This window comes from Lemur catta, chromosome 10 (genome assembly GCF_020740605.2).
Source record: "Lemur catta isolate mLemCat1 chromosome 10, mLemCat1.pri, whole genome shotgun sequence".
NCBI classification, from domain to species: domain Eukaryota; kingdom Metazoa; phylum Chordata; class Mammalia; order Primates; family Lemuridae; genus Lemur; species Lemur catta.
The window spans coordinates 85,487,976-85,500,984 of record NC_059137.1 but is presented as its reverse complement, the minus strand read 5'-3'; the positions used below and the strand labels follow the sequence as shown (position 1 = coordinate 85,500,984).

The 13,009-nt window shown below is 48.3% G+C and overlaps 1 protein-coding gene across 2 annotated transcripts in view; it reads right to left on the bottom strand.

Moving 5' to 3' along the window:
- The window catches only part of FGD3 (FYVE, RhoGEF and PH domain containing 3), a 52,186-nt gene extending 49,965 nt beyond the window's left edge, over nucleotides 1-2,221 (bottom strand). Inside the window, exon 1 of one of the 2 annotated variants that reach the window (XM_045562324.1) lies at nucleotides 1,987-2,221. Coding sequence is in view for 1 of the 2 variants with exons in the window: in XM_045562323.1 (XP_045418279.1) it covers nucleotides 1,045-1,059 (15 nt within the window). In the remaining variant the exon portion in view is untranslated. Of the gene's footprint in view, nucleotides 1-1,044; nucleotides 1,120-1,986 lie in introns of those variants that run through there. The other variant, XM_045562323.1, reaches the window with a different exon arrangement.
- Nucleotides 2,222-13,009: the final 10,788 nt, after the last annotated feature.

Below are 13,009 nucleotides of genomic sequence, written 5' to 3'. Positions count from 1 at the left end.
TGCCTTTGTTCATTGTCTTCAGCATAGGCTTGGCCCTGAGCCTCCTGTGGACACCAGAATGTTCCACAGACCCAGTCTCGTTTGGGTTTCACATCTGCCCAACATGCTCTTGACTCCCCTGCCCGTCCCTTTACTGGGGTGCCTCGGTGTCCTCATCTGTAAATGGGGTTCCTGATGGGCCCCCTGGGGCAGGTGGGGAGGATGCAGCGGCAGCTCCCAGCACACACAGCAGCCACTCCCTGGGTCACTGTTCTAGTCCACGGGCCACCCCTGGGGCCCTCAAGGGGGCACAGGGCAGCAGAGCCAGGCATGTCCTCTGGGGCTTGTGGCCCTCCTGACCTCACACGGTGGCCAGGCCTCTCAGGGCCAGGTCACTTCAGCTGTAACCTCAGCAGAGCACGGCTGCAGGCCTCTGTGTGCAGGGTATGCAGCCCGGTGTAGCTCCGAGGGGCCTGCACACGGGAGGTGCTGGTCTTTGTGCAGACACAGACCTCAGCCCCCCAAAGAGTGGAACCAGTGGCCTCCGGACTCCGGCAACAGCCCAGCTGGGGACAAACCACTTCCTCCCCTCCACACCCAGCTGGCCAGCCCCACCCGACTCCGGGCCGTTGAACAAATTGTCGGGCTCAGACTTGGGTTGGGGCCCAGTGGGCAGCTCGCAGGCTAGGGGCCCAGGGAGAGCTAGTGAAGTGCTCTGTGCCTCAGTTTCCCCTCCTGCAAGAATGGCTGAACAACATCTGTCATGGGCACTGGTGAGGACAGATGTTAATAGTGGCAGAGCTGAACTCAGCACACCCAGCCTCAAAACTCGGGGAGCCTGGCGTGACTTAGCTGCCACTTTACAGACAAGGAAATGGAAGCAGAGAATAAGCAGCTACCCAAGGTCACAGCACTGCAGCTGGCTCCAGCAGGGGCTCTGCACCCCACAGTTCCCGTCCCCCTGCCGCCCCAGCTTCCTTTCTCTGACCGGGTCTCAGAAGCCCCAGGCCCACCTTTCTGTCGCCCTCAGGGGCCAGCAACAGCTCACCACCCCACAGCACTCACCGACCCCAGGAACATGCAAACGCCAATGAGCCACAAGGACAGGAGCCCCCACACTGCGCACCCACGGGTTCCCAGGAGCCCGGCACTCTGGGTGTGGTTATGCCTGCGTCCTTGCATATGCCCCTCCCCCCCGGGCCTCATCGCCTCCTCTGCACAGCGGGCACAACCATGGTGGCATCAGGTTGTACTGCCACTGCCACTGTGACCCTGCCCTCAGGCTATGGCCTCTCAAGGTGGCCTTGCAGCTGCCCGGTGCTGTCTGGCCGTGGCACAGTGTCCTGAGGAGGCCCAGGTGGGCTCAGCTGTCCTTCCTAGTGGTGCCACACTACACAGGCCCTGGTCTGTTGATATCTAAACAGCAGATTGCCGAGGAGGCTTCCGGACCCACACTGTGTGGATGGCCTAGCCCCCAGGACATGTCTGGGACCATCCTCCTCAGTTCAGACAGAGGAAGACCCAATGGCCCCCCAGCCTGGGCCCCGTGAGAGGGCCTGGGCCGGGGTTTCACTGCCTGAGGCAGGGGCACCTGCAGCCCATCCAGGCGAGGCACCCCTGCATCCAGTCAGCCTCGGACCCGGGCCCCTGCCAGGCTTCACTGAGGGTGTAGGCAGGCACCGTCCATCTCGTTAGAGCTGAGCCGTCCCCAGACAACAGCCAGCACTGTCCCGGCACTCAGCAGTTTACAAAGGTTCTCACACTTGCCATTTCATGCTCATAATAACTCCAACTTTTTACAAATAATGCCAGAGGAACCCACAGAAAGACGACAGAACAAAACCAAGACACTGTTCAGAGCTACCAGAGCAGCTTCCTGCCTTGAAAACATCCGTCTCCCTCAAATGGCTCCTGCTCTGAACGCCCCCACCACCCCAAAATCACCCTCACAAAACCAGACAGGCTTTTAGGGCTCAGAGAAGACCCTGGAAGCCAAATCCCACTCACCGGTCTTCCAAAGTCAAGCGTGTTTTTCCTCCGGGGCTGAACTCATGCAACAGCAAAACACAACTTCCTTTTTCTAATTTTCACAATATGGGTCACAAAATGACGGTATATTTGCATTTCCGCATCATTACACCGGAGTGAGAGGAGCTGGGCTGGCTGGTGCTGGAGGTGCCTCATTTGCAGGGTGGCAGGGACAACTGTGAACATACCATCCACAGCTCTCGGCCACGCCGGGCTGTTTGGCCCGCAGCTGCAGCAGCCAGTGCTGGTTTAAAGTTTAACAGGTGCTGCTTGCAGGGGCCCTGAGTGCTCTGGGCACAGAGGACCCACCATAGCCACCCTCCTGCTTCTGCCTCAGTGGGCTTTTCCAAGGAGACCTGTGGCTGCAGAGGCCTTCAGGGAGGAGGGGTCCGGCAGGTGATGAGGGAGCTGGCCCCAGACCAGACAGGCCCAGAAAGGGCCCAGAAACACCGTCAGAGGCTTCCTCAGACCTTTCTGGGCGGGAACAGTGAAATGGACACAGCAAGTTGGAAAACGAAGAGGCCCTGCGGCAAACAGATTATTTCGAGGTGCTCCCTGGGAGACTTGGTCCCTAGGGCTGCTCCCCAGACAGACCCACCAGGAGGGCTCCCTTGTTGTTTTGGGGAGGAATCAATAAACAATGACATAGGTCTCTTGAAAGGCTTAGATTGCAAATTCTGCCTCAATTTTAGTAACGGCTTCATAATCTAGCCTTGAATTCTTATTTTAAAAACAAAGCGATTTCTCTGGGCTTCAGTCTCCTTGGTGTCAGACAGGGGTACAGCCCCTCACAGTGCCATGAGGGGGCTCCCTGGGCAATCATCCACAGGCACCTGTGGCAGCACCTCGCACAGAGGACATGATGTCATTTGGGTGTGTGACCAAAAAATTCAAGCTATGTTGCTTGATATTCTGCTGTGCTAAAAAAAAAAAAAATAAGAGAAAAAAAAAAAGAAAATAAAAAAATCAAGCTATGGCTAAAGAAAACATCAAAGGGACCAGTTAAGAGGATGATCTCTACAACCGGTAGTGACTTCCCTTAACCTTGCCACAGAGCACGAAGTGGAGGGTTCCTCTGCAAGTTCCCAGACGCTGTCTACGGGCCTTGCTCCCACACTCAGCTCCTCTAAATATTTACAAATGTTTGTGGGGCATGGGGTGGGGGTGTTGGGCTGGAATATGCTACTCATTTCACCTCCCAGGTATTCTTCCTTTCAACCCAAGAAGATCGGAAGCACTCTACAGTGACACACTGACAGAGCATTTGTTCACACCCCACCCCCCCACCCCCGACAAACACGCAGTGAGAGGGACCACGTGCCTGTCCTGGGATCCCAGCCCCGGACACATGGTGCATCCTCCTCCAGGAAGCTAAAGACCGAGGTGATGTGGAGTTTGTCCCCAGGTTCCATCTGACCCTCCCTGCCCCCACCCATCTAAGGAAGCTGAGCTGCCACGCCCAGCTGTGACAGGGATGGGGTGACCAGTGTTTCAAAGGGCACCTGGGCTTGGACTTGGGCTTACGCCCTGGCTCACAGGCAGTGTGATCTCAGGCACGTCGCTGAGCTTCTTAAAGCCTTACAACTGGGAAAAGGGAGAGCGAGAATTTAAGACCAGGCCTGAGTCTAGGCCAAGCTCTCAAGGAGTGAGGAATGTAGACCTTGCCTCAGGTTGCCCAAAGGCTGACAAGAGAGAGACCTGCAAACAGGTTGCCCAATTAAAGTGCCAGGTACAAGACTGCAGGTGAGGGTGTGTGATGCTTTCATACATGTGTGCACATGTGCATGTGTGCACAGAAGGAAACACAAGAGAGATGTCTTTACAAATGAATGAGGAGAGGATGGACCACCCAGTAAATATGGAGAACGAAAAAAATAATGGGCTCTCTACCTCCACCACACACCATTCCTCCCCAGGGCTACTAGTTTGCCCCTGCGGGGAAAGTGTCCACCTGGTGTCTAGAGGTGACAGTTGGGGTGCACTTTCTCAGTGAAGTCGTGCTACCCATGGCGATCTTGCAGCCTTGAGTGGAAGGTTTAGGGAGGAAGGCCACTTATGTTTACTAAGCACACGGCATGAGGCAAACCCTGGGCTCGTCTGTGATGGGTATGAGGACGTGAGCATATGGGGACATGGGGACACTGGGACACAAGGATACAGGGATACAGGGACACGGGGACATGGGGAAGCAAGGACATAGGGTCATGGGGACATGAGGATATAGGGACATGGGGACATGGAAACGTGGGAATATAGGGATATGAGGACATAGAGGACATAGGGGACACCTTTTCAGGCATCAACCCTCCAAACACCCACACAAATGAGCAAGAACAATCCGAACAGTCCTATTTCTAACAGGGAAATGCTGGAGATGTGCTGAATGTCCAACAACAGAGAACTAGTTATGTCAGTTACCATATTTCAAGACTTACTACAGTAAGTAAAGTAATTTATTTTATTAAATAAAGTGATTATCATAATAAATAAAATGAAATAAATTTTAAAAGTAAGACAGTGTGGTATCAGCACAGGGATAAATGGATCAATGGTACTAATAGATTTTCATTCATTTGTTCAACTTATTTTCAATGAAGGTGCCAAAGCACATCAATGGGGAAAGATAAAGTCCTTTTAACAAATAGTGATGGAACATTTAGATATTCATACTGAAAAATGAACCTCGACTCCTCACTCACGCTAGACACAGAAAATACCTAGAAATGAACCAAAGTCTTAACTGTGAATGCTAAAAGTACAAAGTTTCTAAAAATATATAGGTGAAAATATTCATGAATTTGAGATTGACAAAAATTTCTTAGGATATAAAAGGCACTAGCCACAAAAGAAAACTTGATAAACAACTTCATCAACATGAAAAACTTCTGCTCATCAAACAGTGCCATTAGGAACATCAAAAGGCAAGCACCATATGGACTCCGGGTGATAATGTGTCAGTACAGATTCATCAGTTGTAACAAAGGTGTCCTCTGGTGGGGGGTGTTGATAATGGGGGCATCCCTGAATGTGCAGGGACAAGGGGTATACAGGAAATCTCTGTACCTGCCTCTCGATTTTACTGTGAACATAAAACTGCTCTAAAAAATTCTCTTTAAAACAATTTTTAAAAGGGAAGCCACAGATTGGCAGAAAATATTTGCCATACATATATCTGACAAAGGATTTGTCCAGAATATATAAAGATTCCTATAAATCAACAAGAAAAACAGACAAACAATTCAATTTAAAAAATAAGAAAAAGGCTGGAACAGGTATTTGAGTAAAAAGTTACCTAAATGGACAATAAGCATATGAGAAGGTAGTCAACATCCCATGTCATCAGGGAAACTCAAATTAAAACCACAATGAAGCATTTTTACACCCCCATCAGAATGGCTACAGTTAAAAAGACTGACAATGCCAAATGTGGACAAGGATGTGGAGCAAACAGAGCTCTCAGTGCAAAACTCTTATGTTAGTGGAAGCAGAAAATTGTACAACCAGTTTGGGAAACTGGTATTTTCTCACAAAGTTAAACAAACACCTTCTCTATGACCCAGCAATTCCACTTCTAGGTATCTATTCAAGAGAAAAGAAAACATCTGTCCGCACAAAGACTTGTACACGAATGTTCATAGCAGCTGTATTCACAAGAACTCAAAACTGGAAATAATCCAAACGTCCATCAACTGGAGAATGCATAATAAACAAAGTGTGGTGTAGCTGTAACATGCATGCAACACGACTCAGCGATGAAAAGGAATGAGCCACTGACATAATGTGATATAGATGGAGCTCAAAAGAAACCAGACACAAAAGACCACATCAGATGAAGTTCAAGGACAGGCAGAACTGGTCCATGAAGTCAGAACAGTAGTAACCTGTGGAGCTCTGAAGGGTGATGCCTTAGTTTACCAGGACTGCCATGACAAAGCCCCACAGGCTGAGAGGCTGGAAAAACAGAAATTTACTTCCTCACAGTCCTGGTGGCTGGAAATCTCAGATTAAGGTGTCAGCAGAATTGCTTTCTCCTGAAGCCTTTCTCCTTAGCTTGCAAATAGCCATCTTCTCCATGTCCTCGCATGGTCTTCGCTCTCTGTGTGTCTGTGTCCTAATCACCTCTTCATATCAGACAGCAGTCATATTGGATCAGAGCCCACCCTAAGAGCATCGTTTTAACTTAATTACCTCTTAAAAGGCCCCATCTCTAAATACAGTCACATTCTAAGGTACTGGTGGCTGGGAATTCAACATGAATTTTGTGGGGACACAGTTCAGCCCATAACATCCCCTAAAAAAGGGCACAAGGCAGGATGTCTGCTCTCACCCCTCTTATTCAACATAGTGGTGGGGGTTTCTAAGCCAGTGCGATAAAGCAAGAAAAGGAAGTAAAATGCGTGCAGAACAGAAAGGAAGAAATAAAATTGTTCATGTTTGCAGATGGCATGATTGTCCACAAAGAAAATCCCAAGAAGCTACAAAAATTCCCAGAGCTAATAAGTGAGTTCAGCAAGGTCATGGATATAAAATCAATTCACAAAAATCACTTGAATTTGTACATACTGGCAATGAACAAGCAGACGCTAAAGTTAAAACTCCATCACCATTTACACTCACTCAAAAAAAATTTAGGTATAAATCTAACAAGGGATTCATAACGCCTATATGCTGAAAACTACAAAAGGCTGATGAAAGAAATAAAAGATCCAAAAAAATAGGCATGCTGTGTTCATGGACTGATGATACAACAAAGTAAAGATATCCATCCTCATCAACATGATCTACAGGTTTAATTAATTTTTTGTCAAAATCCCAGCAAGATCTTTCATAGATATAGACAAGTTTATTCTAAAATTTTTATGGAAAAGCGTAGGACCTAAGATAGCTAAAGCAATTTTGGTAAAGAGAAATAAAGTGGGAGGAATCACAGTACCAACACGAAGGCTCGTCCACAGCTACGGAGGTGAACACATGGATTAACGGGACAGAACGGAGAACCCAGAAAGAGACCCCCACAGTCTTGGCCAGTGGATTTTTGACAATGGCACAAACAATTTCAGCAGAGTCTTTTCAACGCATAATGGCACTGAAGCAATAGAACACCCACAGTCAAAAAATGAGCCTGGACCTAAACCTCAAACCTTATACAAAACTTAACTCAAAATGGATCACAGACTTAAATGTAAAATGTAAAGCTATAAAACTTAAGGGAAAAATAGAAAACCTTTGGGATCTAGGGCTGGGCAAAGAGTTCTTAGACTTGACAGCAAAAGCATGACCCATAAAAGGAAAATTTTACCAATAGGAGTTCATCAAAATGTTATGCTTCTGCTCTGTAAAAGACCCTGTGAAAAGGATGAAAAGGCACGCTACAGGCTGGGAGAAAAACTTCTGCAAACCACATATCTGATAAAGGACTAGTTTATAAAATACATAAAGAACTCTCAAAACTCAACAGTAATACCAAACGAACCACCCAATTTAAAGATGGGCAAAAGATACTACGAAACATTTCACCGAAGAGGATATATAGATGGCAAATAAGCACATAAAAAGATGTTCTCATCATCATTAGGAAAATGCCAATCAAGACCACAGTGAGCTATCACTGCACACCTATCATATTAGCGAAAATAAAAAATAGTGACAACATCTAATGCTGGTGAAGATGTTGAAAAACTGGATCATTCATACATTGTTGGTGGGAGTGCAAAATTGTGCAGCCACTCTGGAAAACAGTTTGGCAGCTTCTTACGCGACTAAACGTGCATCTACCCTACATCCTAGCAGTTGCGCTCCCAGGCATTTAGCCCAGAGAAATGAAAACTTAGATTTACACAAAAATCTGTACAAGTATGTTCAGAGCAGCTTTATTTGTAATAGCCAAAACAACCCAGATGTCCTTTAATGAACTGAGTGATTAAACTGTGTTATTCCCACACCGTGGAACATTGTTCAGCAAAAAATGGAATACACTATTGGTACACCAACACTCTGGGTGAATCCCAAGGGAACTATGCTGACTGAGAAAAGACAATTCCAAAAGGTTACATACTGTGTGATTCCATTGATATAATATTCTTAAAATGACAAAATTATAGAAACAGAGAACAGATTAGCCGTTGGCAGGGGCAGGCAGGAAGTGGGTGTGGATGTCAGAGGGCAGCAGGAGGGTCTCTGTGGTGTTGGCTGGTCTGTATCTTGACTGCATCAGTGTTGACTTCTCGGCTGTGATGTGGTCCTGTACCACTGGGCAAGGTGTTACCAAGGGGGCAGCCTGCATAAAGGCCCACAGAGATCTCTGTATTATTTCTTACAACTGCAAGGGATTGTAAAGTTATTTCAAAATAAAAAGTTTCATTTAAAAAAAAAAAGAGCTAATGGAGTCCCTTGACTCGTAGGAGAACAGTGAGTTGATCAGCGGTACACAGTAATGCGGATTCTTTGGCAGAATCACCAAGTTGGCCCTCTTGGGCCCTGGCCCCTGCCGGCCTCCCAGCCTGGTTCCTGGCCTCACCAATAGCACTCGGAGCACTTCTTCCTACCTTCATGTGCCCTGTCCCTCACGCCTGTTCCCTCTGCTCCTTGGCCACCTGGCCAGTCCTCTCTGACTGCCCACACAAGCTCCAGAGTCTGCCTGCTGGCAGACCTTGTGTCACTGTCATTCTCCAGCCAGACCATGAGTTCCCATAAACACTGGTGAACTGTGCTGCAACCTGCAAGCACCTTCTCCATTTCTCTCTTCCAGAAGAGAAAGCTACAGTTCAGAGAGGTGGAGTAACTGTCAAGGCCATGCCACTCAGAGCCTAGTGAGATGCAGCCAAGGTGGCTGGTCACTAGGACACAGCCCGAGGACCAGGACGGGGAAGCCAGGGGCTCGGGGAGGGGGCTTGAGGGTGGTAAAGAGCCTGGAAGTAAGAGTCCCATTCAGCGACACAAAACCGAGGTTCAGAGAGGTCAAATGCCTTCACTCCATCAGTCAACAACCATTTGCTGAGAAGCTCCGAGGTACAGAAGGACACTTGGCAGGCTCTGAAGACCGTTTCCAAAGAAGGAGGCCTGTAGAGACCCTTGAGGCTGCCACTCCTCCTGAACAATGTGCCCCCTGCACCCGCCCTTCTGTGTAATTGTCAGGGTTACAGCCAGTCACTTGGGCTGCACAGGCACGGGGCTCAGAGCCCAGCTTCTTCTCCAATCACCCACCTGACTTTGGGAACCAAAAGCCACAGGTTCCATATCCTTCCTGGCACCCTTCAGACCCCAAGTATAGGACAAAGTGTCTCCATCAAGTAATTCTTATCCTTTTGACAAGACAGAAGAAAGCCATAGAAATACCAGACTAGCCAGGGGTGGACGGGGGTGGCACCAGAGGAGTTATTTCCAGTGGGCTTTGGAAAGGGGGCACCTTTGTCAGTTTTCAGGCCCCAAGACAAGTCCCACTGAACATGAGACCTAACAGCAGGCAGACCCAGGGAAACGGCAGCTCCCAGAGAGAGGCAGAGCGGAACGCTGACTGTGGCCGTCTCTGGGCAGTGAGCTTTCAGGAATTTCTATTTTCTTCTCAATGCTTGTCAGTAACACATACATTTCTACAATGAACATTTATTATATTTGTAATTGGGAGAAAAGCCAACCTGTTTAAAAATAAGAGAATGAAAGCTTGTCGTTGCTCATCCGAGATTCCCAGCCTGGAGCTATTGCCCAATAAAAGCCAGCTGTCTCCACATCTGTTTACGTATGGAAAATTTAATTGCTACTTAGCTGTTCTAAATCTCTCTAAGGAAAAATGTGGTCAAGAAACCAAAAAAGAAGGGACTCAGAGTATAATTTTGCTTTCTGAAAACACAATTTTTGCAAAAAGTTTTCTAGGTTGCTTTAAACTGAAATTGCATCTGGTCCAAAGACAGACAGTGTTTCCTAAACCTTGGCACTGCCTTTACCATAACCTGCCCTCCCTCCTGCTCAGGCAGCTAGGAGCGTGGACGAGCCCAGATCTGGAAGCGTGAGGCCCGTGGACGGGTGACGTTGGGTGAGCCCCTTCACCCCAACACCAGGCTACTGGGGGCTCCCTGGGAGAACGCATGTAAAATGCTAAGGTGTGGCAGTGAGGGGCTGACTGCCTAGTCTCCCTCGCTTTACTTCCATAGTTAAAAAAAGAAACAAAGTTGCTTTAAAAATATTTGACAGTTTAGTCATCTTAGCCAAGAGGAGCCTTTAGCATTGAACTGGAGAGGCAATTCCAGCTTCAAACTGTTAGACGAAGTGACATTTTGAGAGCTTTCCACTCATGAGACGTAATTACAGAGCTGCACAGGCTATGATAACGTTGAGCTTGAAGTGGAAGCAATTGTTTCTTATCTTTAACAAAAAGCTCTGATGTGTCTACACTTAAACAAAAGTGCTGTGCCTGGTGCTTTTTTTGTTTTTTCACCCTGTAAGAAAAAATTATGGATGTGTAAATAGAGAGTGATACACAAAAACTAAGGCAATGAAGGGGTGGCCACGCCCCCACTCAATCAGCCCTGAATAAAGGATAATTCCAGCATTGTTATGGGACAGCTGCACAGCGTCAACCAGAGCTGCTCATAAGCCCAGGGAGATGCGGGGTCCCTTCCTGTGCACTCGCTGTCCAATCTAGACATCTCCCTCTGCCAAGTGGTATTTTCACAGTCCCTTGGATCCACCCTTTACTTTTCAGTCCTTACTCTCAGCTCCTGATTAACCAAGGGCTATTCAGAATTCAACAGCACGTGTTTATTTAGAGGGCTTCCTTTAAGGGCTCAATGCTGAGCTGGGGCGCCTGGGAGGAGACTAGAAAAGATGGGATTGGAGGCACCTGAGGATGCTCACAGCAGCACTCTCTTAAGGGAGGAAGAAAGAAAGAGAAGAAGGAAGGGAGGGAGGGAAGGAGGAATGTCCCTCAGCAGGGGTTTGAGCAACACAGGCACAACTGTTCACACTGTTAAGGGGAGCTTTAGAATTGGAGGGTGGAGGACAAGGGAGGTTTCGGCTTTATTTATAACATTTTGATTTTCAACAATAACGTATGAATATGCCCTTTGCATACTTGAGAATGAACAGAGATGTGCTCTGGTCACCCCCACCACAAACCCCATGCACCATGTACACGAGCTAGCAACCAGGGGATGTTAAGAAGCCCTTGGGGAGTCACACATGGATCTTATAGGTAAATTAGGGCACTTAATTATTCCTTAAGCAGCACAGTTTGTTTTTCAGACAAAATTTTTTAGAACTTAAGAAAAAAAAAGATCAACGAGAAGGTCAGAGGAGCAGATGCCCCGTTTGCCACTGAAGATCTTAGACCCCCAAATGTCATCTGTCCGGGACCTGGGAAAGAAGGGGCACCCTCTCTGCAGCCAGAAAGCTCAGTCTGCTGACCAGGACCCCCAAGCCTACTTCACTCCCGTGGTGGAAGGCCAGCAGTTTTGTTCGCTCAGTTTATAGCCACCGCAGCCACCACAGCTACTGCATGGATCCTTGGGGCACGGATGTTTCAAGGACTAAGAACATGAGAAGCAAAGTCTACAAGGGCTGAAGTTTATTTTAGGGTGTTACAAGTTCAGTGTAAGATGCATTCAACACAAAATTCTATTAAAATACCTTGTCGATTGTGTCCAGCTGGAATATTCTGAGACGGAAAATAATTTACCCAGAGAAGACCGGCTAGGAGTGATTAGAATGACTAGAAATTAGTTACCAGAAAACAAAATGTCTTCCTCATTTATTCATTCAACAAACATATATTCATATTCTCCATTTTCATTTTAAAAGCCCCACAGTTGAATTTCTAAAAGACCAATTGGATTCCTTTGTGAACACGCTAGACTTGGAGTAGAGCATCCTGGCAGCCCTCACCCCTGCGGCTCCCTCCACCTCCAAGGCTTTCTCCTTGCCCCTCGCCTCTCCTCCTTCTCCTCAGGGCCAGATGTGCTGGGGCAGCCAGCCCTGGGGAGAAGCAAACCTCCAGCACTGGAGACGGGGGTGTCAGCTCCGCTCCTCTTCACGGCACAAAAAGGGCCCTTGGCTCCATTTCCGTCTGTCTAGGCAGGGAGGACAGTACTGTCCCTGAGCTGTCCCCACTCATTTAGGGGCTCTTGTTCTGCAGACCCCTCTTGGGTCTCGGGCTAAATTTGCCAACCTTGAATGGCCCTTCCCCACCCCCTTCATCCCCCATCCACTGTCAGGGACTCAGGAGTGTTGGCCCAGGTCCAGAATCCCCACAGGACAGTCCTGGCCCATGCAAGCAGGGACTGCAAGTCCGTGGGGGGCCAGAACCCCCAAGTGTGTACTCAGGCTTTACTGTCCCCACTCCCAAGATCTATCTGAAAAATACAAGCTGCTCTCGCTTTTTGTTACATTTTATCTTTCTTTTCTTTTATAAGGTCATCTTACTGCTCTGCACAGATGCTCTTACTTTTTATTTATCTGCTTATTTTTATCCTTTGTACATTAAGCTGAACCAAATCCTTTCTGGAATAAGATCAGAACAAAAGAAGGAAGGAGGAAAAGAAAAAAGAGGAAGGAAGGAGGGAGAGAGGGAAGAGGGCAGGAAGAAAAGGGAGACAACTGAGAGAAGGAAGGGAATGGATGCACTGGTTGGTTAGTTGGCTAGCTGAGCCCCTGCTGGTGGGCACAGGGCTCCTTGGGCAGCAGGGACAGTGAGAGCTCCTCAGCAGGCTGTGGCAGGAGGAGGGGCCACACCCCTCACTGGCACATGCAGGGCAGTGACAGCAGCACACCAGGGACAGTGGTGCTGGCAAGGGAAGGGCAGCCCCAGCCTCCTCTGTCATTCTGGGCACAATTCTGCACACATGAGCACCTCACCCTTGCAGACTGCCAGCCCACGCGATACACGTCAGGCCGAGAGCCACCTAGTGGCCCCAGAGAACTCGGGAATGCTGAGCCACAGCCACACCCCAAACCCATCCTGTTCCTGAGCGTCCCCACACACGATGCTCCAGGCACCCTCCTTGGGATGTCC